Here is a 26,527-nt window from a genome sequence, read left to right on the forward strand (position 1 = left end):
TATTGCAATATATGGACAAACAATCCCTGTTTTGTTTAAAGGGTAAGGCATTTTTCAGTAGCAGTATGCACAAAATGTCTTTGTCTTAAATATATTGATAATGGGCTGAGTGCAGAGGACTTCTTGTATTTATATATATATATATATATATATATATATATATATATATATATATATATATATATATATATATATATATATATATATATATATATATATATATATATATATATTTATATATATATATATATGTAGATGCCGGTGCACACAGGGAATTTTTCAAATCAATAATCCTTTATTGTATCGACGTTTCGGTCCTCTATCGGGACCTTTCTCAAGATAAAAACAGAAGTTGCTTACAAACATTTAAACACTCACCCCCCAGTGAACCACTCCCACACTCCGCCCCTCTCTTACCTCATAGAGCATTATGGGTAATGCCTCCCAAAGGTCCATAAAAGCATTACAAACCCACCAGGCAGGCCTATTGTTTCGTCAAGGGGCAGTCTGTTACATCCTATAGGTCTTTTTTTGGATTACCATTTACAACAAACAGTCCAAGCATTACCATACTTTTTAAAAGATACTAGCCATTTTTTACAACATATATCTGGGGTGGCTATCCCAGATAATGATTGGATTCTAGCAAGCATGGATGTGTGCAGTTTATATACAATAATTCCACACCAAGAGGGTGTGGAATCAGTGCGATGGGCCTTACAAAACTCTAGTGCTTACAATGGCCCCCCTGTAGAATTTTTTTGTGAACTGCTACATCTATGCTTGACATGTAATTATTTTCGGTTTGAAAACCAGTTTTATTTACAGAGAAGCGGTACGTCGATGGGAGCCCCGGTGGCCCCGGCATATGCCAATTGTTACATGGCATGTTACGAACAGACGTACATCATTCCTAAGTATGGTGATAGCCTGGCAATATATTTGCGCTATATCGATGATGTCTTTGTCATTTGGAAGGGAGAGCTAGAGTCTTTGAATCAGATGGTAACTGAATTAAATGGGTTAGACACCCCGGTCCGCTTTACACTTTCTGCAGACAGAGAGAGGGTTCACTTTCTGGATGTAGAAGTGTTTAAAAAAGATAGCGGATTAGGTTACAAGCTATATCGAAAGGATACAGATCGTAACAATTTGTTACATTTTAATAGCTTTCACCCACCAGGCACCAAGAAATCCCTTCCCTATTCCCAGTTTTTGAGAACAATGAGGAACAATTCGGACCAGGCCATCTGTGAGGAACAACTAGTAGACATGGGCAAAAGATTTGAAGAGAGAGGTTACAAACATAGTTTATTAGATGCATCTCTCATCAAAGCAAGGTCATTTGTGGAGGGCCAGGAGAGTCAGCAGAGTAATGAGAGCAAATTTGTGATCTCCACAAAATACGACTCAGGTTCCCATGATGTTAAAAGAATTGTAAACCGACATTGGAGTATAATTGAAAGTGATAAAACCTTGTCCAAATTTATTAAACCTACTTGGGGTTATAGACGGGGGAAGAATCTAAAAGATCTATTAATGAAATCTGACCCTGTTCAATTCTATCAATCTGGGGAAGGGTCCCAAGGGACATTAAAGAAAGGGTGCTATAAATGTGCTGGGTGCACTACTTGTCATAATATGATAACAGGTATTTCCTTTCATCACCCCCACTCAGGGAGAAATATCATGATCAAACAACGTATCACATGTACATCCACACACGTTGTATACATGATTTTATGCCCATGTGGTTTGATGTATGTAGGCAAAGCCCAAACCACGATACGTGAAAGGATGGGCAATCACAGATCTTCCATCAAAAAAGCTTTTGAATCGGGTCAGTCAGATATTCCCTTAGCGAAACACTTTCTAGCAATGGGACATAGATTACCAACTTTTAGATTTATGGCGATTGATATGGTGCCTAAACCTAAAAGGGGTGGAGACTGGGATCGCTTATTGATGCAAAGAGAAACTTACTGGATTAAGTGTTTGGATACAGTGTCCCCACGCGGACTAAATGAATACTGTTCATTTGTGCCATTTCTAGAACCTAGATGAATTTCTTCATTTTTAATATTTATGAATATTTTATGTAGTGCAATAGGTGCAATACTGTTTTTTACATATATTGTCTTTTTCTCTCCTTTTTCTATTATGTTTTAGGTTTTTCTACACAATTTTAAAGTTTGCCTCCATTACCCATAATGCTCTATGAGGAAAGAGAGGGGCGGAGTGTGGGAGTGGTTCACTGGGGGGTGAGTGTTTAAATGTTTGTAAGCAACTTCTGTTTTTATCTTGAGAAAGGTCCCGATAGAGGACTGAAACGTCGATACAATAAAGGATTATTGATTTGAAAAAATTCCCTGTGTGCACCGGCATCTACTTACCTATATATTTGAAATTCTGGGAGCACCAGGGTTTATAACTTGTGTGCAGTGGCCTTGGAATGTGTGTGTGTGTATATATATATATATATATATATATATATATATATATATATATATATATATATATATATATATATACCCAGCAAGTGTTAATGTGGTTGTATCGCTTGAGCCTACAGAAATAAGAGCATTATCATGCAGTCTCTAGACATCTGCTATATTCATAATGTAAGGTGGGATCTCAAGGTGACTGAAGAGACTGGATAATGAGATCAGATATCTTAGAAAATTCACAAGTGAATCATTTAAACGTTAAATAAACCAAATAAGTGGGTTTTACTTCCAATAAGGATTAATTATATCTTAGTTTGGATCAAGTACAAGTTACTATTTTATTATTACAGAGAAAAAGGAAATCATTTTTAAAAATGTGGATTGTTTGGATAAAATTGAGTCTATGGGAGATGGTCTCTCTGGATAACAGGTTTCCGTATAACAGGTCCCTTACATGTACCAGCTTCGGCACTTTAAACATAAAATACCTGACTACATGTCTACAAGGGAAACCTAACAATGATTTTTTTTGGGGAGGGGCAGCTTTAATTTAAAACGACGATGATACTATTCCAAGAATACCATATTAGGTTAAATATATAGAAGCAGATTGTATATCAAAATAAAAACAGAGTACTGAGGGATTAAACGAATTACCCCGACTGAACTGTATACATAAAGGCTTAACATTATCAGGACACCAAGAACTGCGGAAGCATAAAAATAACAAAACACTGAAACTGCACTTTAATTAGTCGAAATAATTAGAGACCTTAAAAAGGATTAGAAAACAAGATGAGCCTGCTCAGTCACATAACATATAAAGGGAACTTGGCACAAAGGTTCTTTGCAGTGAGCACACACAATGATTTATATGAAGGCATATGCTGAATTTCTGGTTATTTACACAAAAATATTCATATAAAAAAATCCAGAAAGCCTACACCGAGCCGATAAGCTATACAAATAAAAGATGCTGATGATAAGCTATTGACAGTGTCCTGCTATCAGGAAAGTAGAAAAATGTTCCTTTTGCTCCAGCTGGGCACTTGTGACCACGTGCATCGAGAGGCCTCTTCATCCTTTTATTTGCAAATGCTGATTGACTGTGGGCAAGCCAATAGTAAGCCGCTTTGCAGCTTCACTAAACCTACATTCCTGAAATAGAAGTGGCTTAAGAGTTACGGCATGATGGCACACAGCCTCGCTTGTCCGATGCAGATTTGAGCCCCTGATTAATTCTTTGCTTCCATTCTGCTTTCACAGCAGCTACAGTTGCATCCATCATTCACTGTTTGTACAAATAAACCAGGAAGGCAGATTATCCAGCCCTTTGTGTTGGCACCAATGTGCTGAATGAAGTGCGAGTGCAGAAATATAAAACAGGCTTAAAACCTTCAAAAACCGCTAGATTAGAGGATGCTTCTGTCCTGTATTACAATGGCAGCACTTGCTCTCATTTACAAGGAAGTAGCAAAATAACATATATCTTTTTATGGCTTTTATATAGCAGAGCTGCAGCTTCTGGGTTTATTTTGCAATAAAAGTTCTAACTTAACAGATGCTGGTAAAAACGTGTTGGTGTCAGAAGCACATATGGCCCTGCATTAGAGAAAACTGAGAAGAATTAAAACGGTAAAGGGGTTGTTCAGTTTTAAATTAACTTTTAGTATGATGTAGAGTGTGATATTCTGAGACAATTTGCAATTGGTTTTGCATTTTTTATTATTTCTGTTTTTTGAGTTATTTAGCTTTTTATTCAGCATCTCTCTAGTTTGCTATTTCAGCAATCTGGTTGCTACGGTCCAAATTACCCTAGCAACCATGCATTAGTTTAAATAAGAGAAAGGAATATGAATAGGAGAGACCTGACGAGTAATAAAAAGTAGCAATAACAATACATGTGTAGCTTTACAGAGCATTTGTTTTTAGATGGGGTCAGTGACCCCCATTTGAAAGCTAGAAAGAATCAGAAGAAAAAAGCAAATTTAAAAACTATATAAAAAAAAACAATGACGACCAATTGAAAAAGTTGCTTAGAATTGGCCATTCTATAACATACTAAAAATCAACTGAAAGGTGAACCACCCCTTTAACATGGCCAGATCTGCTAAACAGTTCAAAACTGCCTTTTCCATTTGCATAATTTTTACTCTTTACTTATTTAGTGCATATTTTGCAGCACTTTATATACAATAGATTACACATCGTTCACATCAGTCCCTGCCCCTAATTTAAGGTTCCCATCAAATTCACATAAACTGCTCATTTTTATTAGGAGACAATTAACCAGGAGGAAACCCATGCAAATATCGGAAGAACATACGGCTGAAAGCAATGCCTAACCACTGCACCTTCATGCTGCCCACATCACTGAAAATATTAATCTGTAAATTGCAATATATAAATGCACTTGGAGATTATTTACAGTTTGTGCATATGCTTTTTACACTAGCAGAAGTCATTATAGCAGGCAAGTTCAGTGGCATTACACAATTAAAATGGATCTTGGTATGCCAGTAGAATAAACTAAGCAAATAGGAAAATGTTTCAAAATTATCAGTTTTGGTCAATAGTAAGTCAGTATTAGCAACTATTGCATCAAGTCTAACAGCTGCCTGTAATGAAACCCAGAGATTCTGCTCAGCAGGGACAAAGATAAGAAATGTATCAACTAAATGTATCAATTTAGAAGTTTACAGGGTCGGCGACCCCCCCTCCCAGAACTGCTTCAGAATGTGAAAAATGACACTTAACACTTCAATATTAGAAAAACAGTCACACATAGGAAATAGAAATTTATTGGAAAAAGTCGTTATTTCTGGTGGTCTACTGTATCTGAAAACAACTAGTTATTTGAAGGTGAACCATCCCTTTAAAAACTTAAAACATTAAGTCTACTCTGTCAATCAAGTAATACAGATCAAACTGTCCTGCATTTTTTGAAAATCATGAATTCATGAAGTAGGCTGAAAACAGATGCTCTTTTTTGTCAGGACATTTAGCAATACAGCTTGTAGTCCATGAGTTTTACCCCATAGGAAACAATGGAGTCTATTTTACCTTGTGAGGAGTAGTTGTGTACACAGCTAGCTTTAGGCGGAGAGCACACAGAGTGCTGGTTCACTACTTTCAGCCTCCATTTTCTCTCAGCTGTTTTTTGCCGGGTGAGAGAAGCGAATCTGCTCCCTTCCACAGCTCAGTTTCCAAGCACAGGGAAAGGGGGGTCAGGCCAATAACGCAAAAGCAGGCATTTTCGTGCCAATCTCTACTCTGTGTGCCTACTTTTAAGTGCAGATGAATGGATCTGGGGGAAAGGAGCTGATCCGCTTCTCACAAAGAAATGCGGGCTGAGAGCAGTGAAGCCAATGCTCCTTGTGGCTCAGCCTTAAGGTGGCCATAGACACACAGATCCTATCATACGAATCAAGGATTCGTACGATTTTCGGATCGTGTGTGGCGTGTGCCGACATCTTTCGTCCGGCGGAGATCGGTCATTTGGTCGATCGGTTAGGTTTGATTTTAACCTGACCGATCCCGCCGGAGCCCACGGCACATCGTAATCGGATCGTTCGGCCATACAGCCGATCAGATTACCCCTATATAGCCATGTTTGTTAATGGCATATCGGGGAAAGATCCGCTCGTTTGGCGATCTTTGCATCTATGGCCACCATTAGTCTTTATTTATGGGCATTGATTTAAGAAAACACCAAGAAACATACTTTTTTGGTAAATCTGGACAAATGCTGAATAAAACTGGCCATAGACGTACAGATATAAATGTACGAATCCTCAAGTGTCCCAACATTTTGCGTGCCATGGCGATCGGTCGTTCAGCCGATTGGACAGGTTATAAAATTTCTGTCAGCTGCCGATGTCTCTGCATGTATTGGCAATCTAACAATTTTAAGTGGGAGACTGTCACCAGCTTTTGTCAGACATAAACTTTCGTACAATTGCTGTCAGGGGCAGAACATTGTCTGACCTGTTCTTTTACTATTTTATTTAAACTGAAGATTAGTGGCAGATAAGGAGATGGGGATGTCTGTTTGTTCGTCCGATATTGCAGGTCTATGGCCTCCTTAAGTTGAACAGTGTTTGCCATTTATTTAGACATTATAACTTTTGTTGAGGGGCACCAAGCCTAAAATACAACTGATTCAGCAAAGAGAGATGGTTGTTTGATATGTGGTATCTACTTCACTTACTAACCTCTATAATACTCAGGAACTCAGAATCCCTTTTCCCCCACAAATAGGCAGCTGATGGTACAACTATGGAATTTATCATGTTGGATGTTGGGATTCAAAATACAGGAAAGTAATTTCCAATAGAGTCCTATTTAAGTTAATTCCAATTTTTTTTTAGGATTTACTTTTTCTCTATAATAAAAAGACAGTACGTTTCACTTGACGGAACTAAGTAAATAAATAAATCTATGGTGGTACAATGATATGGGTTTTTTTCAAAGCAGTGCTTTATTGTTTGTTCATTGTTTTAGAGGCAATGCAACTTATGGAAAGACCACCTTTAACTTTATGCTCAGAAATGCTTACTACAGTGACCCTCTGCAGAGTTGTTGCAGGTTATTAAAGGACAAGACAACTCCATTAAACACTTGCTCTCCTGGTAGAGTACCTGAGCTTTTATGCACGGTTTTCAGAAATACTTTAACACACAGAATCACGCTCTTGGTCCCAGTAATAGACTGAAAACTTATGGGAAATATATGCCATACCACTCAGTGAAATTCATATGTGTATTAGACTGTAGGCTATGCAGAAGTGAATGAGAAGAGTGGCGAGGCTTCTGGATTGACTGACAGTAGGTATGGGTTTTGTAAATAAATCTTAATCAGATTTTCTCTCTTTATATTTCAGGTTTGGCGTCCCTTTACACTGAAGTCCATAGAGTTAGCAACCACAACACTTGTACTTTGCCATCTTCTAATTATACTAAACCAGCAGCTTTCCCCTCACAGAATGCATGTGTCTGCATTAAGGCATATAAGGGATGAAGTAAGAAATAAGAAGATTTCTGTTCAATAGCCAAGCTGTCGGGAAGTGTCATAATCCTATTTGAAATCACAATTGGGCAAAGAAGGATGCAGCCTAGGAAAATATGTTCAGTGTAAAACTAATCCGCATATGTTAGGCCTGCAGCACATAGACTTACATTAAGGTAACAATATGGAACAAAAGATTGCTCTGTATATTGGTATCATTTTGTATATCTTTGTATTTGTATAGGAGGAAAATATATAGCTAATGTGAGTATATTTGTTTGTGCCCAGGTTAATTATTAAGTGTTTTACCACAGAATGTTCCTTTCCTGGCACCATAGCAACAGCTTAGTCCCTTACCCTGGCAGTATTTGTTGTCATAGCAACTGTGTTGGTGGATCACAGAATGGAAAGATAGGATGCGCCTCCTGCATACATAGCCTGGGCATGCAGTCTTTCCCCTCGGGGAGAGATCACTCAGAGAAAAAAAAGCTCTGCTTTGCTCTGTGACTGACAAAAACAAAATGTTGTTCAGCCTCACGCACTCTCCAAAATCCACAGGCCTAAGGAAGTTAACTTGTGAGCAAAAAGGCATGCGCTATGTGGTGTGGCAGTCTTTTGCCTTCCCTGGGTTATCACAGAAATATAACTGATGCGATTATTTCAAATCTGTAATCAGATATGGCAGCGAGTCTGTGACCCTTTATTTGTTAGATCTTACAGATGTATTCGTGCGTCACACTACGGTCTTTCCACTGTACACAATTGTTTGGTGCAGGGATTTCCTAACCTATGTGTCATCACAAAAATTGGTCCCCATGGAGTTTTGGGTGGGTTCTTGTGATCCCTTATGACGATGAGATTTTTCCCATAATTAGAGAACAGTTGTTCAAACAAGGGGCATAAAGGGTTCTAATTTCGGTTCTCTCAGAAAGAGGGTTAAGAAACACTGGTTTCAGGGAAAGGTTCTCTGGGAGCCCTAACATTTAGGCCTGCAAAATAACATCTCCAAACTCTTCCACAAAGAAGGACATTACTTTCGAAGAATTCATAAGACCAAAGGGCTCATGTACTAATGCTGCAAACAAGAGCTCCTCATTACAACCCATTCATGGATTACTTGGGGGGGAAAGATCTACACCCAAGTGCATAACCTATGGGTAGAGTTGCCACCTGGCTGGTATTTTATCGGCCTGAAAATATGACGCTTGATGCCAATGTTAATAATAGGAAAATACGACAAGAATATAGGAAGGCTGGTATTTTTTTTCAGGAAGAGGTGGCAACCCCACCACCCATGGGGCAGGATGCAAAAGACAAAACAGCACTTTGCACCCAGCATTGCCATTTGTGTATGAGCTCTATGGGTTTTTTTAGCAAACTTTCCAGATCTTGGAGTACCATGGCTAAGGTCTTTGACACAGGTAGCATTCTTACTGCTACAGTGGAATGAAGAAGAAAAAAGCATGTACTCCTGGAGCCAGCTGGTGAAGTTAAAACTTGAATTTATTCCATATAACTAAAAATACATGTATTTTTAGTTATATGGAATAAACTCAAGTTTTAACTTCACCGGCTGGCTCCCGGAGTGCGTGCTCGTTTCTTCTTCATTCGCTTGTATCTGCTCCCCAAGCTACGGGTTTGGGGCAGGGCACCCGAGCCACCTGTCGCTACCGGTGAGTGCAAAAAAGACTGATTTTACTTACACGAATCACGTTTTGTAAACTGTGCCTGAAAGCGACGGACCTGGGGTTCACACACCCAGCTCAATCTCCCTATCAGGTGAGCCACAGTTTAACTCATTTGGCTGTCCTATATGTAATGCTCGGAGCTTCACATTCCCGGCCTAACTAAAAATTTCACTTGGTCAGCTTTTACATGTTTCTTTCGCATCATAACATACCACTGTACTGGTATGGCGTCTATTTTACAGAATGCTTGGAATGGGGGGGGGGCAGTTCTAGGTAACAAGTCTTTACATAATTTAGATAAACAAATTCTTATTTTCTGCTTATTCACAGCACATACTTTGTGCTGCTGAGCTTAGAGACTGACTCACAATATAGTGTATGTAGAGAATATAAAAGTCCCAACACAAGGCTAATTAATATTTAAATTAAATCCTAATTACAACGCAGCTCAGAAATCAATGCAAGTTACATCAGAATGTAATAATCAGAGGTGTAGCATCTGCTTCTGTTGCAGTGAAACCTAATTTTCTGCTTGATGATTTCTCAACAACTGCACAGAGCAGACCGAGCATGTGCAGTGGAGCTACTGTTTGCAACTTTGAAGGTCTGGATCATTACGGTTATGGAGATGCTGAACCTTTAGGCCGGTGCAGTAAAGTCAATATATTAAACATTAAACATATTCATTGTTAGGTTTAGTTCTTATTTAAAATGAAGTTCAAGAACAATTATTCTGTAATACAGCAGTGTCAGTAAGTGAACCCTTATTCTTAGCATAAGTCCCACTAGCCCACACGTGTCTGTATAAACTAAGCCACACGCGTCTGTATAGACTAACTGACCTTAGTATCTCTGTACTGTTACTTAGAATCCTGCCTAATCGCGGCCCATTTCATTCTATTAAAATTGTGCTACTTTTGGCACAAGAATGAATGTTGCTTACTTCACAATTAAATCACAGTTCTATTGCTCACTAATACCGGTTTAATTAATTAAACTAAAATGAGCTACAAATTACTTTACATAATCCTATCTTAATCCAGTTGTATAAGTCACAAGAAGGGGCTGTGGGCACACAGAGGAAAAGATTTAGAAACCTTTGTAATCAGCACCAGGACAAAGGTTAGATGCCTATATTGCCCTGTCTAACCGTCACACACAGAAATAATTACAATAAAAAAAAGAACCGTTTTAAATTAAAACAGCTCTAACATGAAGTCCTTGCTCCTGACTTGATGGGACAGCATTAAAGAGACCCTGGCAGGCCTTAAAATTAATAAAGGCATATCAGCAAAAAATCATCATTAGCTCCATTATTCTTTTTTTAAAAACTGACAATTTGGTTCAAAAAATGTTCCCTTTTTATAAGAGGTTCCTGCTGCTGTGGCTATAGACACAAAGTGCCAGTGACTGTGTTGTGACTGTCACCAGAGGGTTTCAATGTACAGTGTGCTGCAACCTCCAGGGTCAATCAGAACATGTAATTAAAGCTTTGGGTTCCTGATCCAGTCACTGTTTTAAAACTGTGCATCACTATTACACAACAAAAACAACAAAAACAAGCAGCAGAGGTATGATTTTTCCCAAACAAACCTATTATTATTACTTTAACACATACTTATAAAGCTGCAACATATCCAGACACGTTGGACAATAAATGGGTATATGCATAGAGAAAACAAAAACACAACCAATAAACGAAATAAAGAGGGCCCTGCTCCATGGATCTTGCAATTTACTGAAATAAACGTAATTGTATTTGCTTCAGGGCCAAAAAACAAAGACTTCTTGCTATTCTTGTTGCAATAGTATGCCAGGTCCAGACTGGCAATCAGTGAATTCTGGCAAATACCTGAGGGGCTGCTGTAAGTTGCTATAGACAGTGACTATTTATTGGGCTGGTGGGGGTTATTTGGGCCTCTGTGTGATTGAAATGCCAGGGCCTCTGTTTGAATGAAATTGAAACCCAATCCAGGCCTGCTACAGGGATTTTGTAATGCAGGTATGGGTTGTGTTATCCAGAAACCTACTATCCAGAAAGCTCTGCATTACAAGAAGTCCATCTCCCATAGACTCCATTTTAATTAATTCAGATTTTTAAAATTTATTTCCTTTTTCTCTATAATCAAGAATCAGTACATTGTACTTCGTCTAAACAAAGAGGTATATTTATCAAAGAGTGAAGTTAGAGATCACCACAGTCATCTAGAGTGAAATTCATTTCTATGGGATTTTTAATAGAGTATTTATCAATGGGTGAAAGTGAAAGTTCACCCTTTGATAAATACGCCTTTAAAAATCCCATAGAAATGAATGGAGAGAGGCGGCATTTCACTCTGGCGACTGGTGATCTCTAACTTCACTCTTTGATAACTATACCCCTAAGAGTGCAGAGTTACTGCACTGGGATAAAATTCCAGTATACGACACACAATTCTGCCAGCACATATGGTAGGGGTGGGTGCTGAAGGGGAAGCTTATTTCTACATTTGCAGTGGTTCTACAGATTTAAAATAAAGGGAAATTCCACAATTTCTCATATACAGCAGTCCTTATAACACTGCCCTAAAAACCATTGGATACAGTGCCACCTATTATATGACATACATGTTCCTGTCTTGGCCAGCCTCCTAAAACACAAGGGCCCCTTGTAAAGAGCGCTCCCACCTCCTACTCATATAGGTCTTGGGAATGCCTTTCCTATTACCACCCACGCTATAGCATTAATTAAGTAACATATTAATGTGTCACAATCCAACGTTAACAAGAGATAATGTGCACCACGGAAAACAATGCACAATATTTAGAGCAGACAGCATGAATGTATACAGATATTATGACTACATAAAAGCTCCCTGTATTCAATACAGCCACATATATTAAAGGCCTAAAAACACACGCATAGACTTTGTGTGGTTTACAAACGCAATGTTAAAAACGTCACGTGTGGCATTAGCCAAATACTGACCAATGTAAAGTTGGCTTGGAAAAGTATTCACACCCTTGGTCAACGATCTCTCCTTTTACTGAACAGCAAATTGTAATATTTTATTTCAAAGCACTGAAATGCAAAATCTGTTTTTACAGTAGTGCCGTGTTTTTTATTCACAGGGTCTGGGCATCTTAATAGAAAAAAAAAAAATCGATGATGCAAAATACATGCAAATACTGGATAAATTGTTCCACTATTTTCTCCAGTTCTTGCAACTCATAACCCAGAGCAACATGTATGGAAGTACGGATTAGAAGACAAACAAAATATTAGATTTTCCTTTAAAGGGAAGCTATTGTGAAAATGAAAATTTAATACTGTATAAACTTAAAGGGCATGTAAAGGCAAAAAAATAAAATCCCATTTTTACTTTCTTTAATGAAAAAGAAAACAATTTCCAATATACTTTAATTAAAAAATGTGTACCATTTTTATAAGAAACCTAATTGTATGCAGTGAAATTCTCCCTTCATTTACTGCTGTGGATAGGAATTGTCAGATGGTCCCTAACTGCTGAGCAGGGAAACAATCATACTTATGAACAGCAGGGGGAGCCCTCACCTTACTTCCCAGCCATGCAGAACTCAAGCAGCTTTGTTTATGACGATCCCTAAGCAGCCCAGACCACATTGAGCATGTGCACAGTCTTAGTCTTGCAAAGATGTTTAACAAAGTTACAAGATGGTGACCCCCTGTAGCCAACTTTGAAAGCATAAATTGTTTGATTAGGCTTGTGGTGCAGTAAGTTCATGTTTATATTTAGTATACAAAATACAGGATTTCTAGCCTTATTCGATTTTAGACTTTACATGCCCTTTAATCTCAACAGTACAGGTATGTAACCAGTTATACAGAATACCTGGGGTTTTCTGAATAACTGATCTTTACGTAATTTGGATCTTCATTCCTTAGGTTTAATAGAAAATCATGTAAACATTAAATAAACCCAATAGGCTGGTTTTGCCAAGTACAAGGTACAGTTTTATTATTACAGTGAAAAGGGAAATCATTTTTAAAATTTTGGATTATTTGGATAAAATGGGAGTCTATGGTAGATGGACTCTGTAATTTGAAACGTTCTGGAGAACGGGTTTTCGGGTAACAGATCCCATACCTGTACAAGTAATACACTGGAGTACTTAAGGGGATTCACTTTTTACTTCTGAATCAACGATAGGACAAAGTTTTGCACTGAATTAACACTGTTAACTGAAACCCACCCAATTTTTAGAAATAATACCTGCATGTAGTTTCCTGCTCATACAAGCAAATATGAATTAGTTTATAGGGGGCTTATACTTTATTATAAACTTGGCCAACAACTGCATTATAATGGGTGCTTTTGCAGTCCCGTCAGGAAAGGATTGCATCAAAGCACCAATTTGGTTCCTGTCTGATTGGAATGTTAAACCTACCAGATAGCCGGATATCTAACAGAGAGAGCTGCCAACAACCTTTCCGCGGCAAGCCCCAAAAGTGTCAGGGCAGTCTATATACTTGCGATATTTTTCAACCCACACATTTCTAGTGTCTTGGCTAACAAGCAATAGCACAGTCCAGTATCATCTATCCAAACTTCTTGCAGTTGCTAAGGGGACATGGCATTAAGTAGGTAGGGTGGTTTTTGTCTCATATCTGTCTAGGATGCTGGATTTATTCTTATTTTTTTGCGCAATTCAGGTTTTTCAAATTTGAGTTTTCTGATCTGGAATTTGAGATTTTATCAGTTGAAAATGTGGCAGCTAGCTTCTGTAGGACGTGAAAATTCAAGCTTATGAAAAATTCAGTTTTTATTGGGGGGGGGGATTTTTACAGACTTTTTGAAAACAGATGCATAGATACATAAACCCCAAAAGTTTCTGCTCCAAAAATTACAACTCTTTAAACCAAAAGCAGCAAAAGCATAACTAAAGCCACATCTCGTGTGAACTGGGTTTCTCTATTTCTGCCTTTTAAAATAATAAAAGCATCTCACTTCAAATTTGCTTGTATTCTTCTGTTATATTATGGAAATTTAACAGCAGAACCAAGCAGTAGAACAGCTCTTACATGCCAATCAATACAGTTGTGCACACTGCATGGTAAGCTAGGTTGTGTGCCAGTGTTACAGAAATTACACATTAAATTACAAAAAATGCTGAATGTCTGCATATGAAATCACAAATCCAACCAATATCTGGCCAAGGATTAGTCAAATACCTCTTGGGCATTACTATCCCGTTGGGCAAGGATGGCCTTAGCTTGTTGTCACAGTCCTCTCCTGACCAGTATGTATAGGCCCATATTATAAGTGAATTTATGGCCCAGCAGTTCAATTTGGCTTACCCCACAGTTGGCCAAAGCAGGCAAGTATCAGTTTGTTGGTGACCTCCCCAGACAAGCAGATCTTGGCATGCGTGTCAGGCTTTGCAAACATGGAAATCACAACCTGTGCATACTAAAACACCTGTGCTAACTTGCCAATAGCCATTCCCCAGCTACCAACAGGACTGCGAACGAATGGGAAGAAAATAATGTTTTACAGGATTGAAGGGGTTTGTTTAGATATTAGAAATAAACCAGCAATATTCTATTATGCATTCATACTATAAGAACATTCATGCAAATCTAATGTTTGTGTGTTTAGCAATGATGCCCTGCAGCGGGCACTGCCAGCATAGCCTTTATATGTTAACCAGTTTTGAGTGGGTTTTCCTCCCACAGTGCTGGCAAGTTAACAGGCTCCAGATGAAATTGGAAATTGACCCTTGTGTGGCTGTGAAACTGACATTACACGGTCAGCTCAGCTTGGTCAGGGATTGATAGGAATGACCGAACATTCTGTATGAAGAAGAGTAATTATAATAATAATAATAACAAAGTGTTTCAACCATGAACTCAGAGAGAGCAGCCAATGGACAAGGTCATATCCCTGTATTGCAACTGCCATTATTTAAGCCTTTGAATACCACATTCTACAGAGAATGCATAAACCATCATGCCGACACTGTAGGTTCTCCAGTTCTGGCTTCTCCCTTGGAGCTAGCCATGTTTATTATACATTTTGGCACCATGCTCCTTTACTAGACTTATCACTCCATCTAATTATCACTGCATTCTGTCAGAATTCCCCCCGGGAATTATAGCTTTACTTCTCCTTGAATATAAATTTCAAAATGTTTACAGAACATAAATGCCAGTTGGTTATCTGATGAACGACAGCATGGTGACTTGTAAAGAGTTAAAGGATCCCCGGCCCAACATGGGACGACCAAGGAAGGTTGAACCCAATAGGTCTAAAGACCTCTGGTCTGTTCAAACTTGAAAGCAGAGGCCTTTTCTTTTGCTCTGACAAACATGTTTCAGTGTACATATTAGGATATCCACTGGCAATAACATTGTCCTATATGTGTCTTACGCAATGTCTAGGATAAGTTATTGTAACATCTTTATGTGAATCATTGTCACCCATTCTACTACCTCCCTGCAACCTGCATCAGTTGACCTGCACTTCTACCTCTGCGACCAGGCCTTTACCATCCACTGGCAGCAGAGTTAGGGTTAAAGGAAAACTATACCCCCCAAACAATGTAGGTCTCTATTAAAAGATACTGAGTAAAACAGCTCATGTGTAAAACCCTGCTTCATGTAAATGAACCATTATCATAATAATATACTTTTTTAGTAGTATGTGCCATTGGGTAATCATAAATAGAAAATTGCCATTTTAAAAAATAAGGGCCGCCCCCTGAGATCGTAAGATTCACTATGCACACATACAAACCACATGTAAGGTCACATGAGCCAATTAACAGACAAGAGTTCTGCCTTTTGCTTCCTCACTTCTTCCTGTTACAGTTAGTGATGTAGTATTTCTGGTCAGGTGATCTCTCAAGGCAGCACAGATAGAGTCACGAAATGGTGGTTCAAGGCAAGAGATGTAAAAGGGCAACATTTATGTAAATATATATTCCAGTTTGGTAAGATTCTTTAATATGTCATTCAATTTGATATAAACTATCTGTTGCTTAAGTATTCATTTTGGGGGTATAGTTTTCCTTTAAGGTGAATGATGCAAGAAGGAGCATGGAAAATAGCCAAGCAACCCCATGTAGGATGAAGAGGGTTGACCCCGGATGTAGGAATATAGAGATGCAGATCATAGGGCGGGAGAAGAACACACTGCAATGTGTGCATAATATTTATGTAAACATTCACCAATAATTTCAGACCTGACACCGCAGAGGCACATGTAGGACAATGTAATTGCTGGAGGATGTACACAGGATAATGAGAGAGATTATTCAGTACACTTATCTTTTAATATTCATGCTCCGCTTCCTTGGATAAGGCAAAAATAATTCCGAATTTAAGATGTTCCCAAATTTCTTTTGATGTTGGGGATATCACACTGTTCACATCCTGCCCGCTATGAGTTGCACAGTCTACACCAGTCCTCTATCTACATTTCATATGGGAATGGACACCCATTAGCATAGTCACCTTTCTGAGCCTATTTTTTCTAACAGTGAAACAATTTGCAATTTGTTAATGAGCCGCTTCTGAAATCATTAACAGAAAGCATCTCGCAATAGGAGAATATATGCATGTATATTTTTATTTTTATATATAGCATGCACAGTTGGAGCCAGGTTTTGTTTGGTGATTGCAGAGAAGGATGACCTGAAGAGGCTCAAAATAGCCTTCCTAAACACTGCTGTGCTACTCTGCTTTTTAGGACCAAACACAGCAAACTAAGCAGTTTTGTCTGTGGAGAGGTGCAGTTCGGGAGAAGGGCCCAAGTTTTTAACCAGACCCTTGCTTTGCTTGAAATTACTCATTTAATTTAGGAATGCCCATTGTTGGTAACAAAATTCACTGATTTACTGTTTCAGCCTGAGGTGTATTAACTAAAAGCTGTAAAGAGAGGTAAAGCTAAAATAATGGAGCTTCTAAATTGTTAAGCACCCAGTGCCAAAAATCACTATGCCTTTTTCCTTGGGCAGGTATGCCTCCCAAGTATACCTTGAACTGGTTATAAAACCAGTAACATCATATTGTAATGATAATATAATGTAGTGTTGCCCTGCACTGGTAAAACTATGTTTGATTCAGAAACACTACTATTGTTTATATAAATAAGCTGCTGTGTAGCAATGGGGGCAGTCATTCAAAGGAGAAAAAGGCTCAGGTTACACAGCAGATAAGCTCTGTAGAACATAATGGTGTTATCTGTTATCCACTATTTAACCTGTGCCATATAGCCTTTTTCAATTTCTATCATTGCTACACAGCAGTTTGTTTATATGAACTATTGTAGTGTTTCTGAAGCAAACAGATCAGTTTTACCAGCGCAAGGCAACAGTACATGATATTTTCATTACTTTAAAACACTTTAATTTTTTGGTGTTACTGTTCCTTTAAGCCCAGTCTGTACACCGCACAATGAACAACCAAGACCAACATACAGGACATCTGGCAGAAAACAGTGCTCTGAATAAAAGTAATGATTTATTGAATGTTCTTTTTCAAAGATGAGGGGCATCTGCCATGCTTTGGTCACTGGTAGTCCCCAACAATTTGGCCCCCAAACAAAAAATCTGATCTCTTAATTTAAAACCCATGCATTGGCCCAGGGTACTTTTCTTCTTAGCACCACACACTTCCCGAAGCGAGCAACTAGAATTGCTTACCAATTTGGCACCCCCAGTAATTATACAAGTCCTTCTCCTTTAAAGGGCACATTTATAAAGCTGTCTAAAATACTTAACAACAAAAGCTCTGTAAGGCTACAAATGTATTGCCGTTTCTACTTTTTATTACTCATCTTTATATTCAGGTCCTCTCCTATTTATATTCCAGTCTCTTATTCAAATCATTGCATGGTTGCTGTGATAATTTGGACCCTAGCAACCAGACTCCTGAAATTGCAAACTGGAGAGATGCTGAATAAAAAGTTAAATAACTCAAGAACCACAAATAAAAAAAGTAAAACCAACAGCAAATTATCTCTTACTATCCATCTCTTCACCACACTAAAAGTTCATTTAAAGGTGAACAACCCCATTAACAACATGAATTTCCAACAGGGATGTAAATGCAATCAGTAAAAAAAAATGAAAGGGGAAGTGAACCTTAAAATTAACTTTTAGTATGATCCAGACAAAGACATTTTAAAATGTATTCTGTGGCCCTCCAATCCGATCCAGATCCCATATCATGTTAAGCTGAACTACACCTTTAAACACATACACAAGCACACAATTCCCAGAATTTATAGTTTGACATTGTGTCACAGTGTCATTTTCCTGACAGAAGCAGCTCCTCTCTCTACTGAAAGACTGCACAGAACTACAATGTGCCTGGTGCTACTTCATAGCATTTATTTTATTTTAGCCCTAAAATGTCTTGTCAGAGACCACAAGGAGGAAATAGTGTTCTAAGTATTGTATGTGGTTACTAATCTGCTAAGAGTGCACTCCCATAATACATGTATAATACACCTGTTGCCCGGGTGAATAGTAATACTCTGACCTTCAAAGAGAGCTGTTGAGCCTAAAGCCTGGCATTAAGAGTCTAAAACTGCTAACATTTCAGAAAAAAAATATCATATACATTGCAAAAAAGGCTCAAATGATCACTCTAGTTTATGGGTTTAGATCCCCTTTAAAAAGAGTGTTGATTCTAGGTTCTTAAAGCAACACTGTTCAATAAAATGTTTCCCCAACTCTCCATGGCTAGTGGCAAAATTAAAGTAATGATAATCCTGCCTTTTGTGTACATCCAGCTTCTCATTCATTGCTCATATCATATTATTGGAGGCAGTTATCATATGAAAAGCAGTATATGTGCCTTTATTTCTAATGTCTTATTATAGCCACAAGCTGAAACAGACAGATAAACATGTTGGGAGGTGCCTAATCATTGGTAGGCCTTAATGGTGCAGCCACTTGCATGTAAGCAAGAATTTTATCCATTTTAGCTTGGACATCTCCATGTTTCTTTTCTATCCACCAATCTATATACAAATCTAACCCTTCCTACTGCTCAGGGGGTGTTACATATGATGTGAACCTTATCACTTACCGTATATACTCGAGTATAAGCGGACCGAGTATAAGCCAAAGTACCTAATTTTACCTACAAAAACTGTGAAACCTTATTGACCCGAGTATAAGCCTATGGTGCTGGTAAGTTTTCCTAAATTTGGCCACCAAAAAAAATCTAATCAAGCAGCAAAGCTTATATGATTATCATATATTTTGAGTGTGTACACCACTACATGTTAAACATTAGATTTGGAGCAGTAAAACTTCAGCCATCTACAGAACTAGTTTTTTATATTTTTAATATGCCCAAAGATTATGTTACTTGTTTTTAGCTTGGAAATGTTAAAGGCTTTAAACAGTAGCTGAAATGGCTTGCATATACCATAATAAAAGGAGAGAGAGAGAGAGAGAGACAGAGCTATAGCGAGAGAGCTATAGAGAGAGAGCTATAGAGAGGAGAGAGCGCGCTAAAGAGAGGAGAGAGCGCTGAAGAGAGAGCTATAGAGAGAGAGAGAGAGAGAGAGAGACACACACCCCTCCGGGACTAGAGTCCCGTAGTATCGGCACAGTATTAACTGCCGAAACTACTGCGCAACTAACCTCAAAAGTGTGTCGGCAGCTGGACGTCACGGCAGGGTGCAAGATGCGGGAGGCTGCTGATCATTTTGACGCCAGGCCAGCAGGGGGGCAGGTGATCCTTTCCTCAATGGTGGCCCGGCTGCCCAGGCCCCTTCAGCTAGGCAGGCCCTGTACCGTGCCGCTAAAACCAAATGCCTTGCTGGATAATCCGGCCCTGGCTGCAGCCCAATAAAAATCAGCGGGCTGTAGTTTGGACACCCCCTCAAACTGAATTGAGAGGTCAAGTAGGAGGGGCATGCCCATTTACAGCAGGAACAATGTACGGTAATGCAGGGAAAATGGCTGCCGGCAGCCAGGAACGAGGCAGCTGTGTGGGGCACAGGAGGAGATTTAATGAGCGCAATTGATGCGGTTTGGGTTATTCTGACCTGACTGACTTGAGTATAAGCCGACGTAGACTTTTTCAGCACATTTTGGGTGCTGGAAAACTCGGCTTATACTCGAGTATATACGGTAAGCTGGCTATAGATGCAAAGATACCATCATGCAAAATAAAGGTTTGTACAATTTTCAGGCTGTGTGTGGATTGCCCCAGAAATTTTTCACACCATGGCAGGTCTGGACTGGGAGTCAAAATAGGCCCTGGCATTTCAGGTACACAGAGGCCCAATCAGCTCCCTACTAGCCCACTAAATAGTGACTATGGCATCTTATCGCAGCACCTCTGGCATTTTCCAGAACGCACAGATTGCCAGTCTGGGCCTGTACCATGGCGATAGGTTGTTTAGTCGATCATCAGGTTAAAAGATTTATATAGGCTAACGATAATATTTCTGCATGTATTGCCTATCTGACGATATCAATGGGAAACGGTGACTATTTGTCGTACATAACTTTTGCACAATTGCTGCCTGTCAATTAATGGCCTGAGCATTGTGTGATTTGTTCTCTTTACTACTTTATATTATCTGAATGGTTAGTTGCAGGTCGGAAGATTGGCATCAACGATCAGTCATCTGACATAGGCTAATAATCTGCACGTCTATGGCCAGCTTTAGGACAGAATCATTCAAAGACAGATCCGTACACACACATACGTTGATGCAGTCGGTGGGTTGACTCCTTTTATTATGCCACCAGTATCAACGTTTCGGAGGGGGGGGAAACCGGGTTAATAAAATGGGTCAACCCCCCGACTGCATCAACTTGTGTGTGTGTGCAGATCCGTCTTTGAACGATTGTTGCTAAGGGACCCGGCCAGGTCGTCAGAGAGCCAGCACCACCAGTGCAGAGAAGTGTATTACACGTGTGCGGCGAATTATCAAATTCAATCAGCTTTAGGGCAGAGACACACGCTGCTATTTCAGGAGATTAGTCGCCCAGCGACAAATCGCTTCTTTTTCAGGCGACTAATCTCCCAGAACTGCCTTCCTGCTGGCTAGAATGTAAATCGCCAGCGGGATGGTAATTTGAGAGCTTCGTTTTCTGAAGTCGCCTCACGAGGAAACTTCGGGCGACTTCGAAAAGCCGAAGTGTTCCGAGTGCCATCTCAGTGGCGATTTACATTCTAGCTGGCGGGAAGGCAGTTCGGGGAGATTAGTTGCCCGAAGAAAAAGCAATTTGTCGCTGGGCGACTAATCTCCCGAAAAAGCAGTGTGTCTCTGCCCTTAGAGTTATATTCTATTATCACAAAGGCCCAGAAGCACAAAATTCATGTTACAGGGGCTCCCTATGTGTTTTATCTGCACAGAAAACAATGCAAAGCAAGATCTCAGATAGCAGTAAGAAAGACAAGCCTCTGTAGAATGCAAGTTCCTGTGTCCAGGACGGCCCCCCAGCACATTCAGCACTTTAGAGAGCATCAGCACAGCAATGGCACTAAGTACAGTAATAAACAGGCTTCCATCTCATTAACAGTCCACCATGGTTTGGTTATGGCTCTTAGGTAAATGTTATAAGCACATACATACACAGACATGTCTGTACATACACATATATTAATGGCTGTACTAATACACCTGCACAGTCACATATACACATGATACACCTGCGCCCAGAGTGAAAGGGCCGAGGAGGAATATGACAATATAGTCCCATCCATGAAATGGTTCCCGGACACTGAAACAGGTTGATCCCGTCCACGTTTTAATCCTCTTTTCTCAACAGGTTCTGCCTATGCCTGTAGCACATCCTCAGCCTCTCTCTCTAATAAATGACATTTTTTTCTGGCGGTGCAATAAAAGTAGGAGCCGATGCTACTGACCTGATGTGATCTTCTGCAGCCCCAGCGCATCCTCCGGGCTGATATGGGGCTTCCTATGCAGCTGCTCCTCTGTAATGCCCGCGGCCACCACCTGCCCCCCGCTCTGCTTCACCTTCATGCCGCCTTCCTGCTGCGTCCTGCTGCCTGGGAGAGTGTCTGTGCCCAAGGAGGAAGAGCTCATTCTCCGAGAAGGGAACTGAAAGTGCGCCGGGGGGAAGGAAGGAATTAAAACAGAGAGAGAAAGAGACACGTACCGATAGAAAGAAAGAGCGCACAAGTGGCGGAGGAGGAGGTGGGACTGACTGATCCACCCGCCCAACTCACAATTGATCTAGTTGATGTGCCACAAACATAAGAACGACAAGCGCTTTTGGCTTTGGCGACTACCTGCGCCGGAATTGAGGCTTTATCAATATGAAATGTAGCACGCGCCCCTCCGCATCGGATTTTGTAAAGGGGCAGTGCCCATGTAATTACATAGTAACGAGGACATATGAGGGGGCGGGGGTTACTCTATAAACTGAAAAGCGATCTGTCTTTCTGTTGATGTACAGGAATAGCCCGGAAGGCCTCTGATTGGCTGAGAAGGTAGAACAATGGTGTCGTTGTAATAAGCTCATGGAAGCACTGCTTTTGGCAACAAGCTACTGAATAAAACAATAATGGCTGCACTCTCTACCGGCTCTCTTGTTTAGGCAGTCAGTAGTTATCCCTGACACAAACAGGCAGAGCAGTTAATAAAGCTGACAGGAGAGAAACCAGTAGCTTAAACAGAAGGCCTTGGTCCATTAGCAAATATGTTATGAGGAAGAAACTATATATTTATGTCCCTTACCTGCTGCCTTACAGACTATTAGGGCTAGGCCACACGGGAAGATTTCAGGGAGATTAGTTGCCGCGTCTAATCTCCCTGAATGGCTTGCTGGTATCTCGCACCCGCTAGCGCTAAAGTCGCCTGCGCCTATTCACACGCGGCAACACATTTTTCAAAGTTGCTCGAAAAGCGACTTTGAAAAACGTATCGCCGTGTGTGAATAGGCGCAGGCGACTTTAGCGCTAGCAGGTGCGAGATACCAGCAAGCCATTCAGGGAGATTAGTTGCCTCAAAGACGCGTTGATAAGTCACCAGGCGACCAATCTCCCTGAATCTTCCCGTGTGGCCCTAGCCTTAGGGTTTAAGCACACGGGCAGATTAGGGGAGAATTATTAATCGCCTCTTCTGCGGGGCGACAATCTCCCCAAACTGCCTTCTCCCCTGCCTGCCCCCTGCTATAATGACAAAACGCCAGCGCAAATGCACTTTGACGCTTCGATTTCCGAAGTTGCCTCATGAGGAAACTTCGGCAACTTCGGGAATCGAAGCGCCGCGAGTGCATAGGCGCTGTCGTTTTGTCATTATAGAAGGGGGAAGACAGTTCGGAGAGATTATCCCCCCGCAGAAGAGACGATTAGTCGCCAGGCGACTAAATCTCCCCGTGTGCTTTAACCCTTAAACTCAGATATACCAGCTAGTGTGTGCGTCAGCCATTAATCAGCATGAATTGGCTTTTTGAAAAAATATATAAAATACATATTTAAAACATTTTCATGGTTAAACTGTATTCTGTGTGACTAGGGTTGCCACCTGGCTGGTAAAGATGATGGTTGATCCCAATGTTAATAATAGGGAAAAAGGATAAATATATAGGAAGTAGGGTTGCCATCTTTGCTGATGGCTTTACCCGAACACGGGGGGCAGGGCAGATAACATTGGGGGTGGGGCAGTGATGTAAGAACAGACATGATGACATCAGAGCTGGGCACAATGATGTTGGTGGAGATATGACACCAGGGCAAGGTTATTGCATCACTTAAGGTGGCCATACACGGACAGATTAAAGATGCCAATATCGGCCCTTTAGACGGATTTAACAGCTTATCTGCCCATGTGTGGGGGCTCCCAATGGGTCCTCCCAATCGATAGGCCAAAAATTCTCCAGATATCAATCGAACAAGTTTGCTTTTTTAACAATCCAAGGTCCCCTGACCCGTCGGCGCCCATTCATAGCATTGTAATCAGCCCCAATTAGATATTGCCCAGCCGTTACTGGGCATATCGGGTTAAGATCTTATAGTGTATGGCCACCTTTAGATGCAACTGCTTGGATTTCTATCCAGTATTTTCAATGTTTTAAAGTGTTGATGCCCAGTTCAAAACCACACAGGTGGCAACCCCATCTTTAGGAATGATAAAAGGTTACCACACTGGCACACCCTGGCTCTCCAGAAAATGAATACCTGGTGCTCGGTGAAGGAGGCCTCGAAAACCTCAAATTTCATAAGTGGGAAGAATTTCACTGGCACTTAGGTTCAATTCAAGCAGGTACAAGCACTTGCTGAGTTTATTTTGCGAAGGTGCAACATTTCGGGGCAAACCCCTTTGTCAAGCATATTGAAATTTTTTACAGAAAGTCAACATGAGGTTATGCAGTATTTCTTGTACCAATATATCTACTTGCTTATATGGCAATGTAAGCAGTAAATAGGATCAAGGCAAAGCTTTTGATGTATAATATTTTGATAAAGCTGTCGATACTGTTTTATATCAAAGAATATTATATAAAATTGGGACACTAGGGTTACAGTATATTAAAGAACATTTATATACGTAGGAAACTGGTATGTAAGGGAATGTATTTGTATAATGGTTAGTATTTGTATGTAATATGTATGTTTGATGTTCACTCTCTGTACAGAGCTGTGCAATATGCTGACACTATATAAATGTGTGTTAATTATAATTATATTCAGATTGGGACAGGATTGAATGCTGGGTACCAATGAGGCCAGCAAGTATAAAAAGAGCAGTTGATCTGAAGGATGCAAGAATTATGATACCTACTACTGTAAATAAAAATAACTAGTTAGACCACATACAGGGCTGGGATGCTGAAAGTCACAGATAAATCAGAAGAAGGCAGAGAATGGCAACCCAACCAATTGATAATTTAACTCACACCACACAGGACACAAATAAGCAGTGAAATGGACCAGCGGGGCTACCAGCGGGGCTACCACTGGGGGGCCAGAAGAGAGTATAATTTGTAGCCCCATAGCAGAGAGAACTACATTTTCTGATTGAGATCCAAATATACAGACAGAAGAAGCAAAAAAAATAACATTTGGAATATTTGTAGCCAATTTACCTAGTTTAAAAAAAACAAGTGAAAAGAAATGAAATACACAATCATTACCTCTGGCAATAAATACAGTACCTAAAAACCTAATGCCCATAACATAAGAACCAGACACAAGGGCTTTACACTATAAGAGGATTAGCACATGTAGGGGGCAGGGTAATCAGTTGATGCACATAGAAGAGAGAAACAATAATGCATGCAAGGGAATCAGATGGCACACACTCTGGCAATTGTGCAAAAAACTTGTAGTTTATTGAGATCCACACACGACGTTTCAGAGGTACAACCTCCTTTCTCAAGTTGTACCTCCGAAACGTCATGTGGATCTCAATAAACGTCAATTTTTTTGCACATTTGCCAGAGCGTGTGCCATCTGATTTTCTACTATATACGGATTACTGAAACCAAGGTTTCCAAATTGAGCACCACCCGAATACACGCACAGGTTTTGCATTACCACTGATTGCATGCAAGGGAAGAACATCCACAACCATGTATAGTAATTGAGACTGGGGACCGGGGGTTGTCATCACCTATTCAGCTATCTATCTAGTATGATGTAGAGATTGATATTCTGAGACAATATTTTATTGGTCTAATTTTTATTATTTGTGTTCTTTGAATTATTTAGCTTGTTCAGATCCCCATTTTGGTTATTAATTTGGTTAACTAATTTGCAAGGGTTAAAATTACTATAGCAGCCAGGCATTGGTTTGAATGAGAGGCTGGAAAATGAATAATGAGAAGGAATAAAAAGTAACAATAAAACGATAGCCTCACAGAGCAATCTTTTTTATTTTGGCTGTAGGGGCCAGTGACCCCCTTTTGAAAGCTAGAAAGAGTCAGGAGAAGACAAGTTAAAAGTGATGAACAAAAAATTGCACTGAATCCATAATTTGTTTCGGTATTCTGCCAAGATTTGACCTTTTTCAGCAGGGTTCAGATTCGGCTGAATTGAAGTGCCTGGCCCAACCGAATCCAAAAAAATCACGTGACTTTATGGGGGGAATTCACAAAAGTGTCGGGAACGAAAAAATGTCTTTAAAATGTCGTAGAAAGTGTCGTAGCAACAGCCGACAAATTCACAGAGCATTTCTCCGCCAATTTCCCGACATGTACGACACTTTTGAATTAGTGTCGTTAAAAGTGGGCGTGGCTTTTTCGGCGCCACTTTTCCCGACATTGTTATGAATTACTCGTAAACTCCTTTTTTTTTACAGACAATTTTTCAGACACTTTAGGCTCTCCAAAATGAAAATGTCAGTCAAATTGTCTTTTAAAAAGTCGTGGTAAATGTCGTTTGTACGATGAAAAGATATACGACATTTTAGAAAATTGACAGAC

The 26,527-nt window shown here is 39.9% G+C and overlaps 1 protein-coding gene across 1 annotated transcript in view; it reads right to left on the reverse strand.

The window, feature by feature from the left end:
* Positions 1-22,466, reverse strand: part of unc119.L (unc-119 lipid binding chaperone L homeolog) — a 32,778-nt gene extending 10,312 nt beyond the window's left edge. Inside the window, exon 1 of the mRNA XM_018246122.2 lies at positions 22,005-22,466. Within this exon, the coding sequence (XP_018101611.1) occupies positions 22,005-22,185 (181 nt within the window). The 5' untranslated portion in view covers positions 22,186-22,466. The remainder of the gene's footprint in view (positions 1-22,004) is intronic.
* Positions 22,467-26,527: the final 4,061 nt, after the last annotated feature.

This window comes from Xenopus laevis, chromosome 2L (assembly GCF_017654675.1).
Source record: "Xenopus laevis strain J_2021 chromosome 2L, Xenopus_laevis_v10.1, whole genome shotgun sequence".
Classification (NCBI taxonomy): Eukaryota; Metazoa; Chordata; class Amphibia; order Anura; family Pipidae; genus Xenopus; species Xenopus laevis.